Here is a 22,206-nt window from a genome sequence, read left to right as displayed (position 1 = left end):
CGGTTGAACTTTGGGTTGGTTCAGCCAAACCTGACCTTAATTCGGCCGAACCCGATAAAGGTTCGATCGAACCCTGCGGGTGAACTGTTTTCTTCTCCGCAAGCTTCAAATCGACGTGGCCTTTTCTTGTCCCTTAGATTGTTTTGATGTCTAGCATTATAAATACCAAATGTAATGAGATTTTCTGGTTTAAGAGAGAGAAACACAAATGAGGTTGAAACCCTAGATCTAAGCATTCATAGAATTCTATCTTCTTCACCTTTGAGAATTCCTCTTTGTAATCGTTTCTCCATTTAAGAGTAATACAAACTCCAAACCCTCCCCCATGGTGGATGCCACCTTAAATCTTTGTGTATGTTTTAATTTCTTCATTTATTTTTTCTCATTATTCCAATATCAAATTGTCATACAAATCAACATTCAAGCCCAAAATGGTCCTTCATTCGTAACATATTTTACTAGAAAGTTTGGCCTGCTAAATCAATCAATGGGAGATGCATTATATAGGTCCTCATACATAAATTGCGAGTGTAACCTTGGTGTTTAATAAAAGAAGTCATATCATAATCACTCGTCAGTTGTTACAATAAACATTTTTAAATTAATATTTCAACGTAATATCATTTTATGAAGCAACCTATTTCCCATTTAAAAGGTGGACTAACTTTATTTAGTCAACAATTCATTGCCACCTTCTACCCAAACGTTTTTTTTGAAAGAAATCATACGAAAATTGGACTTTACCTTTTCACATGGATACCTATGGAACCAAGGTAACGATGGTAACTTCCACAGATTTTAACAATGGCATCAGCTGCTTGAAGTGGTGTTGAAAAATTGTAAAGATTATTACACCCTTTTGCCTCACCATATGGTCCATAACCAACAGGCCATAAATTTGTGTGTATTGTCAAGGTTCCTATGGTTACTTCAGATGAAGCTTCGGAATAACGACCATATTTCCCGGTAATTCGAGTAATATATTCGTTGCTCTTCAAAGTAATCTGTGGAGAATAAGAGAAACTTATAATTTTGCAATCTAAATACTAATTCGTATTATTAGAATTCAATGGCAATGCAGGTCATCCCTCACATGTCATCATTATTTGGCAATTGGTGTGACTCTAAGTCATACATTGACAAATAATGTTTTATTTCAAAAGATGAATATATTCTAACATCCATGTTTGAACCCCTGCCCTCATATTTAGTGTCTACTCCCTCTATCCCGCCATATTTTTCTGTTTCCTTTAATGTTTTCCCCAAATGATCTTCCCATTTAAATTCTTTCGTTTTAAAATTTATATTTTCTTCCGGAAATACCTTTATAGATTTATTTTAGTGACACAAGTTACATTTAAATTCTATTTTATATTTAGCTATTTGAATGTAATTCAACACGATGTCAAGCTAACAAATAGTTTCGTCTTAGAGTAAAAATTGGTGAATGTATATTACGCATTCGATTCGTTGCAGGTTTGCAGGTGACTAGTATATCCCAATTAGGATAGAAAATACGGTATGTAAACCGTTTTATTTTTAATGCATGTAATTTTAAATATGGTTTGCGTATCATGGAGTATTTTTGTAATACTAATTAGATGAGATATTTTAATAATCCAAGTTACATTTAAATTTTAGTGTATAGTTACCTGTTGAATGTGATTCATCACGGTGTCAAGCTAACAAAGACAATGATCGAAGATTGAAAACTTCAAGACCAAGTCAAGGGGCCCACACTAGAACACAATTTTCTAATGCTTTAACATATTTACTACTTAAATATATTTTCATGAGAATATTTTTTATATGTTTTGATTAAGTTTTAGTTTATCAACCCTACATAGAAACAACTAGGTGCTAAAGGAATATTGAGTTAAAATTGTCTCCCAAATCAAGCATTTAAAATTATATTTGAACCTAAGTATTAGCTTTACGTCAAATCAAGGTGTTACTTAAGATTTCCTAGATAGTAAGTTATCCCAAAGGAACATGTTTATGTTGGTTATAACTCAAGCAATATTGACATATGTTGTGGCAAATTAAGGGAATAAGTTATGGTATTAGCTTACTAGTATTCTATGCACCCGACGCGTGCTGATATTTTCAAAAAATTGTTTGGATATATACGCAAGTAATGTCCCAATGTTTTTGTACGTAAAAAAATTTAATAATTTGTAGGGGTATTATTGATATCTTAAGTGGTCACCTAAGTGCTAACTAAAGTTTGATCAGAATGAACTAAAATAATACTTCAATAACCTTCTTCTCTTAATTAAAACGTAGTCCTATATACACGTTACGCGTGCTTAAAAGCATGCACATTTGCTAAAACATGTAAGAAAAATTATTTTAAACTTAAGAAAAAAATAAACATATTTATATGTAACAAATCCTATTTAGGAATTAATGTAAGAACAAATTAACTAAAAAGGACGTAAAAGATTGTGTTTTTACTTGTTTATTTTTCTTTTGTGTTTTTTTGTCGCAAGGTGCTTGTATAACCTTATAAATTTAGGTTGTCATCAAAAGCAAGGCTAAGTTTAATTTTATATAAAAAATGCAAAAAGTGATGGATTTCATTTTTTTTTTATAAATGTCTTAATACTTGCTTCATGTGTGCTAGAGTAATTCAATTAAATTATTATTTACTTTTGGTTATCACATACATTGAAATTGAATTTCCGTACAATATGACATTAAATAATTAGTTTTTAGAACTATTACAATTACGTTTTTAATTAATTAAATTAAATTATATTATTTATTCCATAGGGGGACACCAAAAGATAATTTACTAAAATGAGCCTATGCGTTCCCCTATAGAATAGAGATTAGCCAAAGAGTTGTTGGGAACTATTACCAAAGAGTTTTTACTTACTTGAAACATAAAGTATTAAGACAAGTCAAAACATGCTTAAGATTTAGATATTTTGAGGGTCTTGGATTCATTTCGTTCAAATAGGACCATTTATTTTTGAATTGAATGCAATGTTTTAATAGCTTTGATAATTGCGTGTTTGCTTTATTTTCAAGTTATTAAAAGCATGAATGGTTATTTATTTACATTTTCTTATAAATTGTAGAATGTCTGAATTTACAACTAAAGCATCATAAATTATGGATGTCAAGTTAAACTTGTCAAATTTTGTTGATTGGGAGAGGAAACTTGTTCAAGTACTCAGTTTAAATGTCATGAAATATGTTATTGATCATCCTATCCTGCGCTATTATTCAAAGGATAATACTGAAAGGCACCATATGTGGGTGAGCTATTATTCAAAGGATAATACTCATGAAAGGCACCATATGTGGGCGAACACATAACCCTTATCGGTGGACTTAGTAGAGGAACTACGATTGGAGTTCAATTCTCATTCATGTTCGTAGACTAATTCGGGACGCTTAAACTACACTTTATACATTGATCCCGGATTCGGGATTATTCCGCTATTATGTTAATTTGATTGATTGTAAATCCCATTAGTGGTATCATGAGCTTCATGTAACTTTTAGCAATTTTCATGTTTTTAAATCTGGTCGAATTTTCTGTATTTTTTTTTCTTTTAGAATATTTTTTTTCGGATTATTGGATGAATCATGCAAATACTACTGTTTTCGAAAAGTATTAAATCTTCGATTTTTCTAAGCCTAAATCGATTGGAATCGACGTTCTAAGTTGAACTCATGGGATCAGATATGTGAAATTCAACCCTGAAGATGACTTTTGTGGAGTTTTTCGTGCTTATCTTCTCGGCTTATAATTAATTGAATTTTTTACTACTGGTTGTTTATGACTATTATGAGGTTTTAGAATTTAATTCGTTTATAAATATTTATTATAAACCCCAATTCTGAAAACCCTATGATCGAAAATTAATTTGATTAATTGATTAGATCGGGAAAATTTTAAAGGCAAGTAGGAGAATATAATTTCATTTTTAAATGGCTCATTTAAAAATTAAAGGATTAAAATTTTGATTGGATTCGTTAATTATAATCGTTCGCCTAAACCAAATTTGATTAATATCTGAAATTTAAATGTTTAAAACGATTAAATGTTTGGATTGGTTTATCTAATGTATTAATTTTTTCTTTTGATAATAATCGTTAGTTAAATTTGAATAATCGTTAGCCTAGATTTATAAATTTCATAAATTGGATTGTTTGAAATTTTATTTAATCGCCCACTTTAATTATTTTTTTTACTTAAAAAGGATTGGAATTGTTGAAATTAGGAAAAGTAAATCGTGCAGATTTTCGTTTCATTTACTAAAATTGAAAATTTATTTGTTGGATGAACAAGCCACTCACACTTGGGCAATGGGTGGCTGATGTCCGTAGAGTCGTGTGTGCGCGGCAAGCCTCCGTACCTTGATGCGTGCATGCACGCTCGACGAGACGAAGGGCAGGGGCTGTGCATCGCATACGGCTTGCGCCTGCCAAGGGGCACAAAGGTCTGGATTGGGGCGAAGCCTTCGGGCGAGCATTGGGCGATGCGTGTCAAGCAGCAACACGGCAAGCCAGACGAGAAAAGCCTGCGCGCTTGCTGGGCGAAGCGAAGGGCACCGACGAGCGCTTGCTCGTGCACAGGCGCGCCAATGCATGTGCGCTGCTGCTGTGTTGCGCGGGGCGTGGACCTTGCGGCATGCGTCTTGCGCGACAGATCCATTGCACTTTGCAGCGATGGGCTGGGCGCAAGCCAAGCCTATGTTGCATTGTTTTTTGTAATTTTGCTTCATTTTAATTCAAGGCCCAATTTTTGGGCTTTGGGCTTATTTTGCACGTAAGTGCTAACACTGAACTTGTTTAATATTTTATTTTAATTGACTTGGGCAAGACCGTGAGTTTAATTATTTAAAATTAAAAGTCCAAACGGTATTGGTTTAAGTGAGAGCCGTGTAAATGAAATTATTTAAATTAATTGTTTTAATTAATATTTCTTAGGAAATTTATTTTAATTAAATTAAATATTTGATTAGAATAATATCAAGGATTAATAATTTGGAATTGATTAATCTTTTAGAACATGTTTACATGAACGTGATTTAATTAATCATGTAATTTTGTGTAACCTTAATTGGGCCATTCGTTGTAGGATACGAATGAGTGAATGCATGGTATATTATTATGTATTGTAGGTTATGCAGGTGACTAGTATGACCCAACTAGGATAGTTAAATACGGTATGTGTACTGTTTTACCTTTGACTGTGAAGTTTTTTAAATATGGTTTGCGTACCACGAAGTATTGTTGTAATAATTAGATTATTAATTCAAGTACTTCTAGGTAGTTTATTTTAAAATAGTAAGTTAGCATTTTAAATGGTCTTCAAGGCGGTGCCAAGCTAACAAGGTTAAAAGAAGATTGGCTGCTTCAAGACCAAGAATTTTTGGGTCATACTTGTTCACCAAATTTCACATATGCTTTTATATTTTGGTATATCTATATTATGCATGTGTATGTTGTTTGTATATTTGATTAAAGATTTAGTTCACTAAACAATCAACCCAACATAGAAACAACTAGGTCCTTGAAATATTGAGTTTAAAAATTGTCTTCCAAATCAAGCACTTACAAAAATCTTCGAACCTAAGATAGTGGGTTTCCACGAAAGCAAGGTGATATTTTAGTATTCCTAGATGGTAAGGTATCCCAAAGGAACATGTTGATTGTGGTTTTAACTCAAACAATATTGGCATATCTTGTGGTAATGAAATAAATTATGGCATTAATTTATTAACCAAGAGTTGTTTGGATAGTACTAGCAATTGGTTTTTGTTAAACTAAAATCTTAAAAGGATTAAGGCAAGTCAAAGCATGCTTAAGACTTAGAGACTTTTAGGATCTATAATTCGTTTCTTTCATTTTTGAACCATGTTTTATTTGCATGAATGAAATGTTTAATAACTTTAATGATAGCATGTTTGATTTTATTTCAAAGTTATTAAAGTTTATGAATTGTTATTTATTGCAAATTCTTTTCAATTGTAGATCGTCTAATATAACAATCAAAGCATCATAAATTCTGGACGTCAAGTTAAACTTGTCAAAATTTTCTTGATTAGGAGAAGAAGCTTCGACAAGTCCCCAGAAGGAACAACATTGAATATGTTGTTGATAATCCCATCCCAAGCTATTACTCAAAGGATATAACTCCTGAAAAAAACTCTGTGTGGGAGAACCACATAACGGTGATGATGGATCTTATTCTTGGCCCTATCCCAAAAGATTGGAGTGCTAGGTTTGTTGCATACGAACCATGAGAATTCTAAGGTATCTTAAGGATATATGTCGTGGAAGATCCCAACATAGAGGTCAACACGTTGACCAAAATGTCTTTGAATTGCTAGATTGATTTAGGGATCTAAAGCTTGATACTCTACTAGGTTGTTGCTTTGAAGTCGAAAGACAAAAGGCAAGAGAAAGGGTCATTGATGTCAAAATGATTGTTCGAACACCAATTAAGGCTCATAAGAAGAAGATGTTTGGACTATTCAATCCCCTTGAGTTACTTGGTGATCCATTCCCATATTTTATAGATGTGGGAATATTGCTGAATTCTCTTCCCCCTCGTAGATTACATAGAACTAAGGTTCCGCCGGACATATGGACAGATGTCCTCTTGACTGAAAAATTAGAAGTTCTCATATTGGATAGTGATGAACCTATGTCCTACAAGCAAGTTATGATTAGCTCAAGCTCCGCAAAATGGTTAGAGGCCATGAAATATGAAATAGACTCCATGTCTGAAAATCAAGCCTGGGATTTGGTCGATTTGTCGGATGGGTTTACACCTAACGAAAGCAAATGGGTCTTCAAATTGAAGAAAGACAAAGATGGTAATGTATATGTCTATAAATCTAGATAGGTAGCAAAAGGTTACATCCAAGTTCACGACGTTGACTATGATGAAACCTTTTTTTCCAATTGCAATGCTTAAGTCTGTTTGGATAATCCTTGCAATTGTTGTATTTCATGACTATGAAATATGACAAATGGATGACAAAATTTCCTTCTTGAATGGTATTCTTGAAGAGACTATGTTCATGACACAGCCGAAGGGTTTTGTTGATGAAAAGAATGCCGGAAAGGTATGCAAGCGTAAGAAATCCATTTATGGATTGAAGCAAGCATCCAGGAGTTGGAACATACGATTTGATGAAGCAATTAGTGCATTAGGCTTCATCAAGTATTTTGACGAGTTTTGTGTATACAAGAAAGTCATTGGGAGTAAAATTTAATTCCTAGTCTTGTATGTTGATGACATACTGCTTATTGTTAACGACATTCTTATGCTGGAGTTTGTAAAGACTTGGCTTGAGAAATGTTTATCAATGAAGGACTTAGGAGAGGCACGATACATCTTGGGCATCAAGATCTATAGGGATAGATCTAAGATGATGATTAGACTAAGACAAAGTAGTTACATTGACAAAGTGTTAGCTCGGTTCAATATGATTGAAGACAAGATAGGCCATCTACCCATGTTACATGATATATATCTAAGTAAGACTCATTCTCCCAAAACATCTGATGAGTATAGAAAGATGAGACGATTACATATGTTTCACCTATTGGATCTATCATGTATGCTATGATTTGTACAAGGCCGGAAGTTTCATTCGTCCTCAGTACAACGAGCAGTTACCAGTCAGATACAGGAGAGGCGCATTGGATTGCTGCCAAGAATATCCTAAAGTACCTAAAAAGGACAAAGTATCAATTTGTTGTCTATGGTGGTACTGATGAGTTGATTGTTAAGGTCTATACGGACGCAAGCTTCCAAATCGAGATAGATGATTTCAGATCACAATCGGGTTTTCTTTTCTGCCTCAATGGCGGAGCAGTAAGCTGGAAAAGTGTTAAGCAAAGCACTATTGTACATTGCCGCCTCATAAGCAGCAAAAGAAGCTGTTTAGATTCAAAGTTCATTGAAGAACTCGAGGTTGTCCCCTTCATTAAGGGATCAGTGGCTTTATATTGCGATAATAGTGGAGCCATTGCCCAGACAAAGGAGCCAAGGAGTCACCAGAAGGTCAAACACGTACTGCGGAGATTTGACATATTTCGAGAAATCGTTGAACGGAATGAAATTGAGATTTATAAGGTTAGAACTAACGACAACATCGCGGATCTATTGACTAAACCGTTGCAACAAGTGAAGCACAACGCACAAACCATGAGAATCAAACATATAGGAGAATGGCTTTGATTTTATTAAGTTTTGTTTTAGAAAATTTGTTGGATCTTTGTTTAAAACAATTGGTTTAACCATTTCATATTTATGAAATTCTATGTTTCACATTAATTTAAGTTTTGTTTAGTGTTAAATGATAAAAGTTCAAGTGATTCAAAACATTCAAATATGATGTCAAGGATGGAGTCTTTGATAAAGTAACACCCATAAGTGAACTTGAATATTGAAGTCACAAATGATCCCTAATCCCGGTAATTGAAAGGTTGGACGAACAATGACTAATGAAGATTAGATTGCAAGTAGATTTATACTTCAGTTTCTTGAACTAAATGAGAATTGAAAGTCGAAAATCTTTTGCATTGATACTTATTGGAATTCGTATCGGATTGACCATAAGAACACTTTAAGAGATTAAAGTCATTTTATAAGTCATTCTCATTACTGGTGATTAGAACCATTCCTCAAAACATGAGTAATTATGATTGCTTGTTTGATGATTAGTTCTCTTTGATGCTCACTAAACGTCGCAACGTAAAAGGAGACTATAAAAGCAGTATTCTGGTGTATTATGAATCAAAGTAAGTATTTATAGATTACAAGATTGGATTTTCCTCCTGTCTTTGATAGGGTATGGTGTTGTTGTGTAACAAGGCCTCTCAAAGCGTAAGATACTATAAAAATGCATGGCCGTGCTTAGAATAGTTAAGGCTTAACCTTCTGTAAAAGTTTAACAGTTGAACTCAGTAATCCGAGAAACACTTGTGGGCCTAATAAGGATGTCTTGGAAATTACCTTATGTTCAGCAAGTAACACTAAGCGACAAAAGAATGTGAATGCACACTTGTCTAAAGGACAAGTGGAAGACTGAAGGAAATGTGTCCTTCACCCAAGTTGCATTAGTTTAATACCAAGGTTTATATTAATTACGAATAATTAATTCAGTAAGATCAAGTGTTCAGAACAACTAGCTGGAGCAATGTTTCCGATCAGTGAGTTCTAATCCTTATAGGCTCACAGCGTATTCTTGATTGAACCTATAAGGTCACACCAATGACATAAAACAGATTGGAAATTCATTTAATGGATTTTTGGGAAATTAGTTCGAAAAACATAAATATACGATAATACGTTGGATCAGAATCGTATATTGTATTGCATATATTCGTAAGCTCGGCGAAATGAATAATCTTATAGTACGACATTGGATCGTCAATTACTATACGATAAATAAATCTCTGTAAGGCATTGGACGCAAATACGAGAAGAAAACGCTACTGACTCAACAAGCCAAGCGCAAGAGCGCAAGGCCTACTAGGCGTAGCAGCGCGCCAACGTGCACAAGCAAGGCCCACGCCTTCGGCTAAGCGGGTGCGTACGGATCAACAACAGCAGCAACGCACACAGCGCGGCCCAAGGCCCAACGCCTGTGTGGCTGCGCGCATGAGCTTGCTACTGGCCGGTTCTTGGCCTTTGTGACTTGGATGGTTAGTGTTATAACCTTAGGGTTATAACATTAATCCAATTCTTGTTGTTTTCCAACCTAACAATAATACAAAAAACCCTAGGCATCTTCGAGAACCCTAATTCTTCTTGTGCCTCCAAAGTGTGTTCTTCCTAAAAGTTCAAACCCTTGATTAGGATCTAAGCTATCAATATTCAAGGCGGATCTGCACGTGCCGGTGGACTTAGTAGAGGAACTCTGATTGGAGTACTCTCGTTCGTGTTCGTAGAGTAATTCAGGAGTACACGCTACAAAAGTATGTATTGCTTAAACTGCACTTTATATATGGATCCTGGATTCGAGATTATTCCGCTATTATGTTAATTTGATTGACTATAAATCCCATCAGATTTCAGTTACTTCATAACGTTTACGGATGAGTTCAGCAGATCTGGTTATATCCACCTAATAAAACACAATTTGAATCATTCGATAAATTCAAAAGAATTTCATAATGAAGTATAAAATAAACTTGGCAAAAAGGCCAAATCTCTAAGATCGGATCGATGAGGAGAATATCTTATCCATGAGTTTAATGATCATCTAAAAGAATGTGGTATTCTTTTAGAATGGACTGCTCCAGGAACACCTTAGTGGAATGGTGTGTCGGAAATGAGAAATAGGACATTATTTGATATGATCAAGTCAATGGGTCTAGTCAATGGGTCAAGCCGAACTTCCTTTACAATTTTGGGGACACGTGTTGCTAACTACACGACTCATAATGAATCGTGCTTCGTCAAAAGGTGTTGAAAAGACTCCATTCGAATTATGTACATGGAAATTGCTAAACTTGTCTTATCTGAAGATTTGGGGTTGCATAGCATATATTAAGCGATTAATTTCGAACAAGCTAGCACCTAGATCAAATAAATCTTTTTTTGTTGGTTATCCAAAAGAAACTAAGGGGTATTACTTCTAAAAAAAAGTTGGAGAACAAACTATTTGTTGTTCGTGACATAGTCTTTTTGGTAAGAAATCACATTTGCAAAGGGACAAGTGTAAGAAAAATAGACCACGAAGAAATTTGAGACGAACAAAAAATCGATAACTCTTTGGAAGCAGTTCAAGATGAAGAACCTCCAAGGCCTTTGAAAACTCCGTTGGGAGAACTTCTTCTGGATGTTCGTGCCCCTTGTAGATCACAAAGAACTAAGGTTCAGTTGGATAAATGGATTGGAGTTGTAATCCCCCTGCTTTGCTTTAACCAGATTCAATGTGCTACTGATACCACCAAGGTGCAACTTTTTTTTAAGGAGCTCATATGCTAAGAATCTCCAAAGTAAAGCGTGTTTGGATGGAAGTAATTTTAGGATGGATGACTTTCTAGGAAATTTTCCAAGATGGGCATGAGTGATGACAAAATGCTTCCAAAGAACATGTGATGGTCTGTGGGGCCAGTTGATGGTCCAAGATGATCATCTCGTGACAATTGGCTCCACCCGAATTAAGGATTAGGGTGTTACAGGAGTCTTCTTGACTAAAAGCTTAGAAATTCTCATATTAGATAGTGATGAACCCATGTCCCACAAGCAAGCTACGACGAGTCCAAGCTCCATCAAATGGTTAGAGGCCATGAAATTCGAAATAGACTCCATGTTTGAAAATCAAGTCTGTAATTTGGTAAATTTTCCGGAATTTGGCAAAAGTATATGAATACAAAACAAGATTGGTAGCAAAAGGTTATAGACAAGTTCACGACATTTACTATGATAAAACATCTCAAGTCCATTCGGATAATCCTTGCAATTGTCGCATTTTATGAGTATGAAATATGGCAAATGGTTGTCAAAACTGCCTTTTTGAATGGTATTCTAGAAGACATTGTGTAGATGATGCAGCCAGAGGGTTTTGTCGATCAAATGAATGCAGGAAAGGTGTGCAAACTTAAGAAATCCATTTAAGGATTGAAGCAAACATTAAGGAGTTGGAATATACGATTTGATGAAGTAGTCAGTGCATTGGTTTCATAAATAATCTTGATGAATATTGTGTACACAAGAAGTTCAGTGGGAGTAAGATTGCATTCCTAGTCTTATAAGACGATGACATACTGCTAATTGGAAATGACATTCCTATGCTAGAATCCGTAAAGACTTGCTTGGAAAGTGTTTCTATATGAAAGACTTTGGAGAGGCACAATACATCTAGGACATTCAGATATATAGTGATAGGTCTAAGAAGATGATTGGACTAAGACATAACACTTACACTGATAAGGTGCTAGCTTGATTTAATATAATGGAAGCCAAAAGGGGTCATCTACTCATGTCACGTGGAATACATCTAAACAGACTAATTGTCTTAGAACATCCTATGAGCGTTGAAATATGAGTACGGTTCCATATACTTCGGCCATTGGATCTATCATGTGTGACATTATTTGTACAAGGCCGAATGTTTTGTTTCCATTAAGTACAACGATCAGAGACCTGTCGGACTAAGGAGAGGCGCATGGGACTATTGCCAGGAATTTCCTTAAGTACCTGAAAATGACTAAGGATCAATTCCTATTCTATGGTGGAAGTGATGACTTGATTGTTATGGAATATACGGACGCAAACTTCCAAACCGACAAAGATACTTTCATATCACAATCCGGTTTTGTGTTCTGCTTCAATGGCGGAGCAGTGAGCTGGAAGAGTGCTAAGCAAAGCACCATTGTGGAATTTTACAACTATAGTCGTGTAAAAGAAGTAAAAGAGAGTCGTTTGGATTCGGATGTTCATCAAAGAACTTGGGGATGTCCCCTCTATTACGGGACCAATGTCTTTTTATTGTGTGAATAATGGAGCCATTGCCCAGGCAAAAAGTGTCTAAGAACCATACTTATAGAGATTGATGATAAAAAATAAATCGAGATATGCAAGGTTAACGGATGACAACATCGTAGATCCATTGACTAAAACGTTGCCAAAAGTGAAGCACATCGCACATGTAACAACTATGGGAATCAAGCATGTTGAAAGCTGGTTTTGATTTTCGTTTGTGTATTGGAATATTTGTTAGACATTATGTTTGAAATAATTGGTTAACAAATCATATATATAATATATAATTTCATATTCATTTAATTTTGATTTAATATAAATGATAAAGTTCAAACAATTCAAAAGCATTCAAATGAGATATCAAGATTTGAGTCTTTGATAAAGAAACACCAATAATTGAACTTGAATATTGAATCGTAAAATCATCCCCAATCCAGGTCATTAAATTGTTGGGTGAACACTAACTAATGAAAATTAGATTGCAAGTTGATTTATAGTTTAGTTTCTTGAACTAGATGGGACTTGCATGTCAAAAATAGATACTTAATAGAATTTGTAACGGATTGACAATGAAACACTTTAAGAGATTAAAATCGTGTCATAAGTGGTTCTCGTTAATGGTGATTAAAACATATTCCTCAAAACGTGAGTAATTATGATTAATTGTTTGAGAATTAGCTCACTTTGATGCTCGCTAAACATTGCATCACAAGAGGAGATTATAAAAATAGTATTCAAGCAAATCAAAGTAAGTTATTCATAAGTTACCAAGGGATTTTCCTCCTATCTTTGATAGAATATGGTGTTGTTGTGATACAGGTGCTCTCGAAGAGTTAGATAGCTTGAAATTCATTGTTGTACTCATATTGATTAGGGATTAATCATCTGTAATAGTTGAACTCAGTAATTCGACAGACACTTCTGGACATAATAAGGATGGATTGGATCTTACCTTATGTTCAATAAATAACACTAAGAAACAAGGGAATGGGAATGCACACTTGTCAAAATGACAAGTGTGAGACTGAAGGAATTGTGTCCTCCAGCCAAGTGACATTAGTCTAATACCAAGGTTCAGATTAATTACCGAAATAATTAATTCAGTAAGATAAAGTGATCCGAACAACTAGATGGATTAATGTTTCCAATCAGTGAGTTTTAATCCTTATTAGGCTCACAACTTACTTTTGGTTGAACCTACAACGTCACACCAATGTCGTATAACAGACCGCCGGATTAATTCATTTAACGGCTTAATCAGAAATTTAGATCGGGAAAACAATATACGATAAATCGTTCGAGCGCGTGTATGTTGTGGGCTTGGCAGAATGAATCGTTGTATCGCAAGACATTGGATCATCGTGTATTATACGACAAATATTGGCCATAAGGCCATGGACGCGAACACTTAGTCACAAGCAGCAACACTGCAAGACCACGAGCGCTTGCCCATGGGCGCAGTAGCATGCCATCACACATGGGCTTGCTGCCATGACTTGGTCTCACTCGGTGATCCAGCTGTAGCGCTAGACAGCAAGGCCCAAGGCCTACTGGCCCATGCGACTGTGTTGCATGCTTGGGCATGTGTGGCCGGTCAAGGCCCTTGTGCCTTGGTCGGTTTTCTCTTTTCTTGGGGAAGGATTTTACTTAATTAAAACCTAGTTTGTATTTACAAACATTCAACCCCAATTTTCAGTTTTCCTCCAAGTGAGAAAAAACCTAAAAATATCTAAAATTCTCCATAACCAAAATACCTTTGGTTTTCTACATTTGGAGTTCTCTTTTGTGTTTATGAAGCTCGTGTCCTAGTGGAGGTACACATCGAATGTATGTTCGTCTAATTTATATTTTTGCATGAGATTCTGTATCAGGATCATTTCCACCTTGTAATTATATTAATATAAACCCCAACATATACATAAAAAATTATACAAAATTTTGAGATTAAACAAACCACCACAATGAATGTAATATATATAACTTAAGAAAACAAAACTTCTTAAAATTATATTAACCGTTAATGTGAATGATGAATTGAATTCCAGTCTTAATTATTACAATGCATATTTATACTCTTTCTAAAAGTTAAAGAAAGAATCTCGATCTATTATATAAACCAAGAGGCGAGAGGCAGTGTAGTAAACACACTTTTCGTGTCCCCAAGCAAAAAAGATAAAATGCCCTCCTTTCGTTATCGGTCCTTGACTCCTTGTTGAGCCACTCGCCCCCTCTCACTTTTCTTTCTCCTCTCGCCTTCGTTTCTCTTTCTCCTCTCGCCTTCGTTTCTCTTTATCCTCTCACCTTGGTTTCTAGGGTTACACTTCCCCGCCGTCGGCCTCGCCTCCATCCTCAATTGCTTCCCATCGACGGCCTTCCATCGCTTCCCAACATCCGCCTTCCATCGCTTATTCAACCAAGATCGAGTATTCAGGCCAAGTACATATATTTTCGAGAATGAAAACCAATTTCGGCGATGATTACGTCTTTCAAATCACTTCCAAGTACTCTTTTTCTCTGATGCGAATTTCAATTAGGTTTTTCAAATTGTTTCGAAATCAATTTCATCCTATGTACTCCTTCCGTCCCAGATTAGTTGCTACACTTTCCTTTTTTGTCCGTCCCAGATTAGTTGTTACACTTCTAAATTAAGAATGACCCCACAATTATTACATTCTCCTCCCACTAATTTTTTTTTGTCCCCACACCCTCTCTCATTCAATTAAAAAAAATACCCTACTAACTCCTATCACATCTACATTTCCAATAAAATAACAATTGATAACCAAACAACCACTTATCACCTAAAACTTTGTGCGAAGGCATGTGTAACAACTAATCTGGGACAGAGGGAGTATTTTTTTGTGATACAAGGGAAAGATTGGTTGACCATGGCGGTTTCGTTGTCGAACAATTTGGTGAAGCTTTAGTCGCCGAAAACTGGGCAATATTCGGGGAGTGTCAAGGTCACGAATCAATGAAATATCTTTTGTCGATTCTTCGTCGCCGCATCTGTTGCTTTTTTGCTCCTCCGATGCCACAATTCGAGCTTGGGATACCAGAATTCTTCAACAAGTCAGAAATTGGATGTTTTCTGCTTAATTCATCTTGGTTCAGTGTTTGCCAACTCATTTTTGATATGATTATGAATGAATGAATTGGTTGTTGCATTAGTATTGAATGATTATGATTTAGAAAAGGTTTGTGAATGACATTCTGTTTTGGGGTTTGAATTATTGTATTTTGCAGGTGTCTATAATTTCGCACGCGATCTCCCCAAGGTTTAATTAATTTTCTAAATTTTTGAATTAATTTAGTTGTTGAATTAATTTTCTAAAATTTTGAATTAATTTAGTTGTTGAATTAATTTGTCGAATTGATTAATAATGCTCATTAAAGTTCTGTCGAATTTTTGATGCATGCAGGCCAAGAGAACCAAGAAGGTCGGTATTTTCGGGATATACGGCGAGTTCTGTCGGATTTAATGCCATTCGTTTCGGCCTTAAATATCATGAATATTTACTACGATTAAGGTTATTTGAGGTGTAAATTTACAAATTACAATCATATTGAGTTTAGGGTTTATTGTGGCAACGTGTGAAGTTGTTTAATGAATTATTGAATTATGTAATCATTTAACACAGTGTTAAGATCAAAGCGATGGATGATTGATTGATGGCTAAATTCTGTTTTCGATACATGTGAGGATTTTGATTTTAGGGAGGAAATTAACAAGTTTTTCGTGTTACTGCATAGTCTGATTACTTCTTGATCAAATACCTCTCATACGTTTAAGTAATTGAGTTTTGGCGTATAATGTTGATGGGATTTGTAATTGTTAGGTAAAATTGTCGCTTTCAATTGCAGTTTTTCAATTTTTTCTAGGATTGTCGTGATGTACAGGAAATGACATTGTGAGTGATGGGAGAGAAAGTATAAGAGAACTGAATTGAAGTAGAATGACACAAACAAATTAACAGTCACATAGCGGAGTGGATATCGCATTAGACTCCGAATCTAAAGGTCGTGGGTTCGAATCCCATTGTGATCACCATCTTTTTTGTTGCTATTAATTTTATTTTAGAAATAGTTTTCTTAATTTTGAATGACTAAGGTTTGTTGGGGTTTTGTGTGGGGATGAAGGTTACCCGTAAAATGGTTTATTTATTCAGTAGGCTTTTTAGATGGGGTAAACTTATTGAGGACGTTCAGGAAGTTTAGCTACCTGAATTCACCCCTTTCGATAATATCTAACTTTCTGTTTGTGTTTGCTAAATTATTTGCCCGATTTCTCGAGATTTCTATTGGTTTTACCCGATTTTTCCAATTAATTTCAGGGTTTGATTTCAGGGTCTTTCTGCAACCAATTTTATTGTTATTTAGGCTAGAGTTTCTGGGGTTTCTAAGGTTTGTTTATCGAGTTCAGCCTCTTTACTTTCAAGGCCCACAAACTGTTTGTTGATTTGCGTTCTTTGTGTTAATGTATTGAATATTTTATGGGTTTTTTCCTGGTTATTTTGATTGTTTTTTGCTAGAATTTGTGAAGTTCTATGGATTTTTTCCTGGTTATTTTGTTATAATTGGTGAATTAAGAAAATTTCTAGGGTTTATCAATTAGGGTGGTGTTAATATCAAGTCCAGTCTCTTTACTTAGGGTCCATAACAAGTTTGATGGTTTCTTTCTTTCAAGTTCTTTGTGTTAATATGTTGAATCTTTAATAGAGATTTTCTGGGAATTTTATGAGTTTTGTTTGATAAAAGTGGACTTTTATGGGGGGTTTTCATGGTTTTTTTGCTAGAAATGTGAAGAATTGAGTCATAAAGATTTATGGTGTTGAGAGTTTCATTGATTGCCTGCTTTTTGATATGAGTGAGTGGTGGTTTCGTTTCTTCAAGTCTCAAAATATTCTTTGATTTACTTTGTTCTGCAGCTATGTTGCAGTAGGGAATGAGCCTACACTGCAGACCTACAATGGCACATACCTGAATTACATGGTACCAGCCCTCAGAAACATTCAAGAGGCACTTAATCGCGCAGGACATGGGGATCGAATCAAGGCGGCAATTCCTTTCAATGCCGATGTCTACTACTCTCCTGACTCAGACCCTGTCCCCTCGGAGATTTCAGGCCTGAAGGTCGAGACCTAACCCTGGAAATTCTCCAGTTTCTACATGAGAATAGTGTTCCCTTCACGGTAAACATATACCCTTTCCTTAGTCTGCGTGGGAACAAGAACTTCCCCATAGACTATGCTCTCTTTGAGGGGTCAAATGTGCCCATAAAAGATCAGGGTTTGACTTACACTAATGTGTTTGATGCCAATTTTGATACTTTAGTGTCGGCATTGAACAAAGATGGGTACCCTGATAAGGAGATCATAGTAGGAGAAGTAGGTTGGCCAACTAATGGTGATATACATACCAAATCTTTCTGAATTGTTGGTGGCAGACTGGCAGTTAAATAGGTTCCGAATTAGTAAAAACTCGAGTCGGATCAGTTAGTTTAAGTTAATAACCTAAGAATGTCCCAATAGAGATAAATTAAGAATGTCAAGATAGAGATGAAGTAAAAATGAGAGTGTAACAAAAGTAGTTTTCCAAACGGCTTCAAATGTGTTGTATTAAATTCATTTCATATCATCTAAGATCGTGACCACATAGCTAACTTTTTTCATTACATATTATATGTCATGCATAAAATAGTTGGACGATGATACACATTTGTAGCATTTGGCAATGTAGTCAGATGTCACCCTATGATATCACAATCTTATAAGCAAATTGACAAGTGATTGACGACCTCTAAATTGTGATCAATCCAGGGGAAGAAGGGGATGAGAGCGCTCTGGTCGTCGATCTGGTATCAACACCATGAGGTGTGATTTTAGTACCCCTAGGTCCCGCTCAAGCTTTGAGCCTCACCGAATTGTTGGTGAAGCCTGGGATGCATTGAGACGTTCTTTGGTTCACTTAATTGTGTCAACCTGATGGAACTATTGCAACCTCGAATACTTTAGAGGAAAAATGCAACTATGATCAAGTAAATACCTAATTTATATCATGTCGTTTTAACTGCATTTGTCTTCATTCTGTAAGATATTGAACTATATCCAGGTAGCTTAATGATGGAAATCTCAGAAATAATCTTCTAAACTGAAGTTTGGAATATTTTTGATGGTTCCATGATAAGAGAGTACTCAACTCTTGAGAAAGTGTTATATTTTTCTTAGGTTTATAATTTGATTTTAAAAACAATTTAATTCTAGTTTCTTTTTTTTTGTTTTTTAATTCGGGATAAATTTTGTTGCAGGTTAAAATTGATTTGGCCATCAACTTTTTTTAATATTTTTTTCTGGGTTACTTTGTTGCGTTTGTTCTGCTATTTCTCTTCAATTTGTTGTTTAATTGGTTGTTGTTTAACCGTGTCCTGCCCCGTTGAAGCTCAACACAGACGCTGCTATCAAGGAGGGAGTGTGTGGACTGGTTACGACGGTCAGGGATGGTGTGGGTGACGTCCTAATTGTTGGGTTTGCAAGCTCGCTAATAGGCCGTATGTCTGACATGGCAGAAGCACAAGCTATGAAATTTGGCATGGAGTACTTATATAATAGAGATAATGTATTTTTCCTTTCAAAATTCTTTTAAGATAAAAGCAAAAAAATTATAAAATTTTTGTGTTATTTGTTAATATTGATGATTTGATCTTGATTTTACATTATGTTTGCTTAAGGGTATCATATTTGTTTTTTTTATATTCGCACGCATCACGTGCATATAAGACTAGTGGTTAATAATGAAACCAAAATCTACCCCTTTCTTATTTTTGCTTTACTCTTTGCAATTCCTTCTTTTTTCTATTCGTTCCGCTGAACTTTTTTAATTATATCTTAATATTTAAATAAGAGAATTAACTTGTTTTTTGATTATTACCATTAATTCCCGCAAATTGAGTTTATAAACGTTTTGATATCTTGTTTAAATCACGGGAATGAAATATGATTTGATTGAAGTATGTTATGTATATGATGATCATAAGAAACCATGCAATTAGAATTTTATTGATCACGTGATTTAAAGAAAGTGTATCACTTTTTAAAATACAAATGGAGTATATTATTACAAGGAAAATGCAGAAAATCGTATTAGCATGTAAAAAAAAAGTTCTTTAGGTGTACAACTTTTTTAGGGGATTATATAGGTATACATTTTCTTCTTCTTCATGGGACGCCATATAATAGTATCCTAGATCCGTCACTATGTACTCCCTTCGGCCTTTAACATTCGTCTCCATGATCGGCATAGAATTTAGACAATATAATTGACTTATTAATTTAAAGTGATATAGTGGATATTTTTTAAATATAGTTAATGGAAAATGTGTCAAATAAAAGGTGACGGGGTTTAGAATTTTTTTTTTTTTTTAAGAAATAAGAATATATGTGAGTCAATGGTGACATAAATGATATAATATTAGTAAAAGTAAATCATTTATAAAAATAAGACATGTATTAAGAGACGGTTTTATTAAGATAGCGGAGAGAGTATTAAGGGACAAGGGGAGTACATTTTTTTTTTCATTTTTGTATCATCGTTTTCCGTTATCAATCTCACCCTGTATTTCTAAATTCTAATTGGCTGAATTTTATTTTTTGTTTTAAAAAGTAGTCCTTCAAAATACTTACTTTGTCGATTTAGAAATACTTACACCACTTTCACTTTATGCATTATTCATATGTTAACTTTAACTCTCCTTTATATATATATATATATATATATATATATGTATAAAATAAATGTTATTATATAAAAAAATGGTTGGAATTAATCTCAATGTATACTTTTTAGGATAAAATATTTTTTACTACCTAAAAAAAAATTGTTTTTTTACCACCTAAGAAACTAAAACTTGTATTTTACCACCTAAAAAATGTTTAAAACTTGTTTTTTACCACCTGAAAAATAAAAAAATATATAAAAAAGTTATTTAGAAGGCCACAATAACGGTAATATTTCTTACTACCTCCGTTTCAAAAAGATCTTTACACTTACTATTTGCACGGACTCCGATGCAATGTTTGACCGTTAATATATTCAATTTTGTATGACAAAAAATTATAAAAACTTGATATTCATAAAATACATTTCGAGATAAATCTAATAAGACATCTCATGATAATTTTTTATTGATATAATAGTGAGAATTCATGGTCAAAGTTTTGATTATTAGACACATTTTTCAAAGCGTAAAGAACTTAATGAAACGGAGGTAGTATATGTTATATTTTTCCACGATTTAACTCTCTCCTTTTCCCCAACTTCCTTATATTCCATGAATTTATATAACCATTAATTCACAAAATGGACAAAATTTAATGAAAGTGAAGACAACAGAAGGGTGAAAAAGTTAAAGATAATCACACAAGGAGTGCAAAAAGTTGAAGGAAAATTGAAATAGGTAATCATATATAAAGGTTTCACCTACTTTTCGATTTCAGGTGATAAAAACAAGTTTTAATTTATTTTTAGGTAGCAAAATACAAGTTTTAATATTTTAAGTGGTAAAATAATCATTTATTCTAATTGTAAAGTATCAAAAAAAGTTAATTTTACTATTAGATAACTAAAAATATTAACGATCAAAGTTGTGCATTGACAACATTAAAAATAAAAGTGGTGCAACTATTTCTAAAGATGTACTCCCTCCGTCCCGGAATACTCGACCCGGTTTGACCGGCACAGAGTTTAAGGGACTTGAATTGACTTATTTAATTTAATAGGTAGTAGTTGATAGTGGGGTATTATTTTAATGTAGTAAGTGGGAAATTTGTAAAGGGGTGGGGTTGGGGGAGAGTAGGGGTTGAATTTTTAATTATTTTTTGTATGGAGTAAGGGGTATGTGGGTTAATAGGGGTGGAGTGAGAAATAATATAATATTATTATAATATTTCCATTTTTAGAAACAGGTCAAATATTAAGGAACGGCCCGATAAGGAAAACAGGTCAAGTATTCCGGGACGGAGGGAGTATTCGATAAACAAAAACACTTCTATACGTAAAAAATATAATAAGAAATACCCTAGTTTGGTTCCCACCGCGGCCGCCGCACCATATTGTGGATGAAGCTATTCCAGTTGCATCGGCTACGACGAACCCAATTGCATCGACGATATATCCATGGCCGATAATTATTTCTTTGATGTAGTCACCTACACCAAGTTCCACAGACCAGTTCATTTCTTTTTCAGAACCGTATGGTCCGTGGATCTCAATGCCGTCAATAGCCTGTAGCTCAAAGTCAAAAGAAAGTTTATAAGTGGAACTATGGCAGTTCAATGAGATACTTAATAGAGTTTCAGCAAAGTCATACCATTTGGTATTGTTCTTGTGCAAACTATTCGATGGTCTAGCGAAGAACTAGGGAATATTGTGCAGGGCGGCGAGTCCAATTTGAAAGTTGAAACGGACCACCCTCACTTCTCACATCTATATTGTATATTCAAAAACCGGTTTTAAGAAAAATACTACTTTATCTGTTCTTTTTTAAATGACATAATTATTTAATTTAATTTGTCATTGCATAATTTCAAACATTAATATCTCTAATTATAAATACGGATTTTTTTAATAAAAAGTTGATATTTAAAAAATATTTATTGAGACAAATCTAATAAGACACCACACAAATATGTTTTTATCTTATGCATAAACAACAAAATGAATTCAAATGAGGTTGTGCA

The 22,206-nt window shown here is 34.4% G+C and overlaps 1 protein-coding gene and 1 non-coding gene across 2 annotated transcripts; one reads left to right on the top strand and one right to left on the bottom strand.

The window, feature by feature from the left end:
- Positions 1–525: 525 nt before the first annotated feature.
- Positions 526–21,975, bottom strand: LOC110794003 (jacalin-related lectin Calsepa). The gene is made up of 3 exons (XM_021998945.2): positions 21,837–21,975; positions 21,545–21,751; positions 526–1,004 (listed from the first exon to the last, which is right to left on the bottom strand). The coding sequence occupies exons 1-3, from the start codon at positions 21,837–21,839 to the stop codon at positions 741–743; spliced, it is 474 nt and encodes a 157-aa protein (XP_021854637.1). The 5' UTR covers positions 21,840–21,975; the 3' UTR covers positions 526–740.
- Positions 16,448–16,520, top strand: TRNAR-CCG (transfer RNA arginine (anticodon CCG)). Its single transcript has one exon. It is a non-coding gene; the product is annotated as a tRNA-Arg (tRNA).
- Positions 21,976–22,206: the final 231 nt, after the last annotated feature.

Source organism: Spinacia oleracea, chromosome 5 (genome assembly GCF_020520425.1).
Source record: "Spinacia oleracea cultivar Varoflay chromosome 5, BTI_SOV_V1, whole genome shotgun sequence".
NCBI classification, from domain to species: Eukaryota; Viridiplantae; Streptophyta; class Magnoliopsida; order Caryophyllales; family Amaranthaceae; genus Spinacia; species Spinacia oleracea.
The sequence above is the reverse complement of the archived record's forward strand: the minus strand, read 5'-3'. Positions and strand labels throughout refer to the sequence as shown.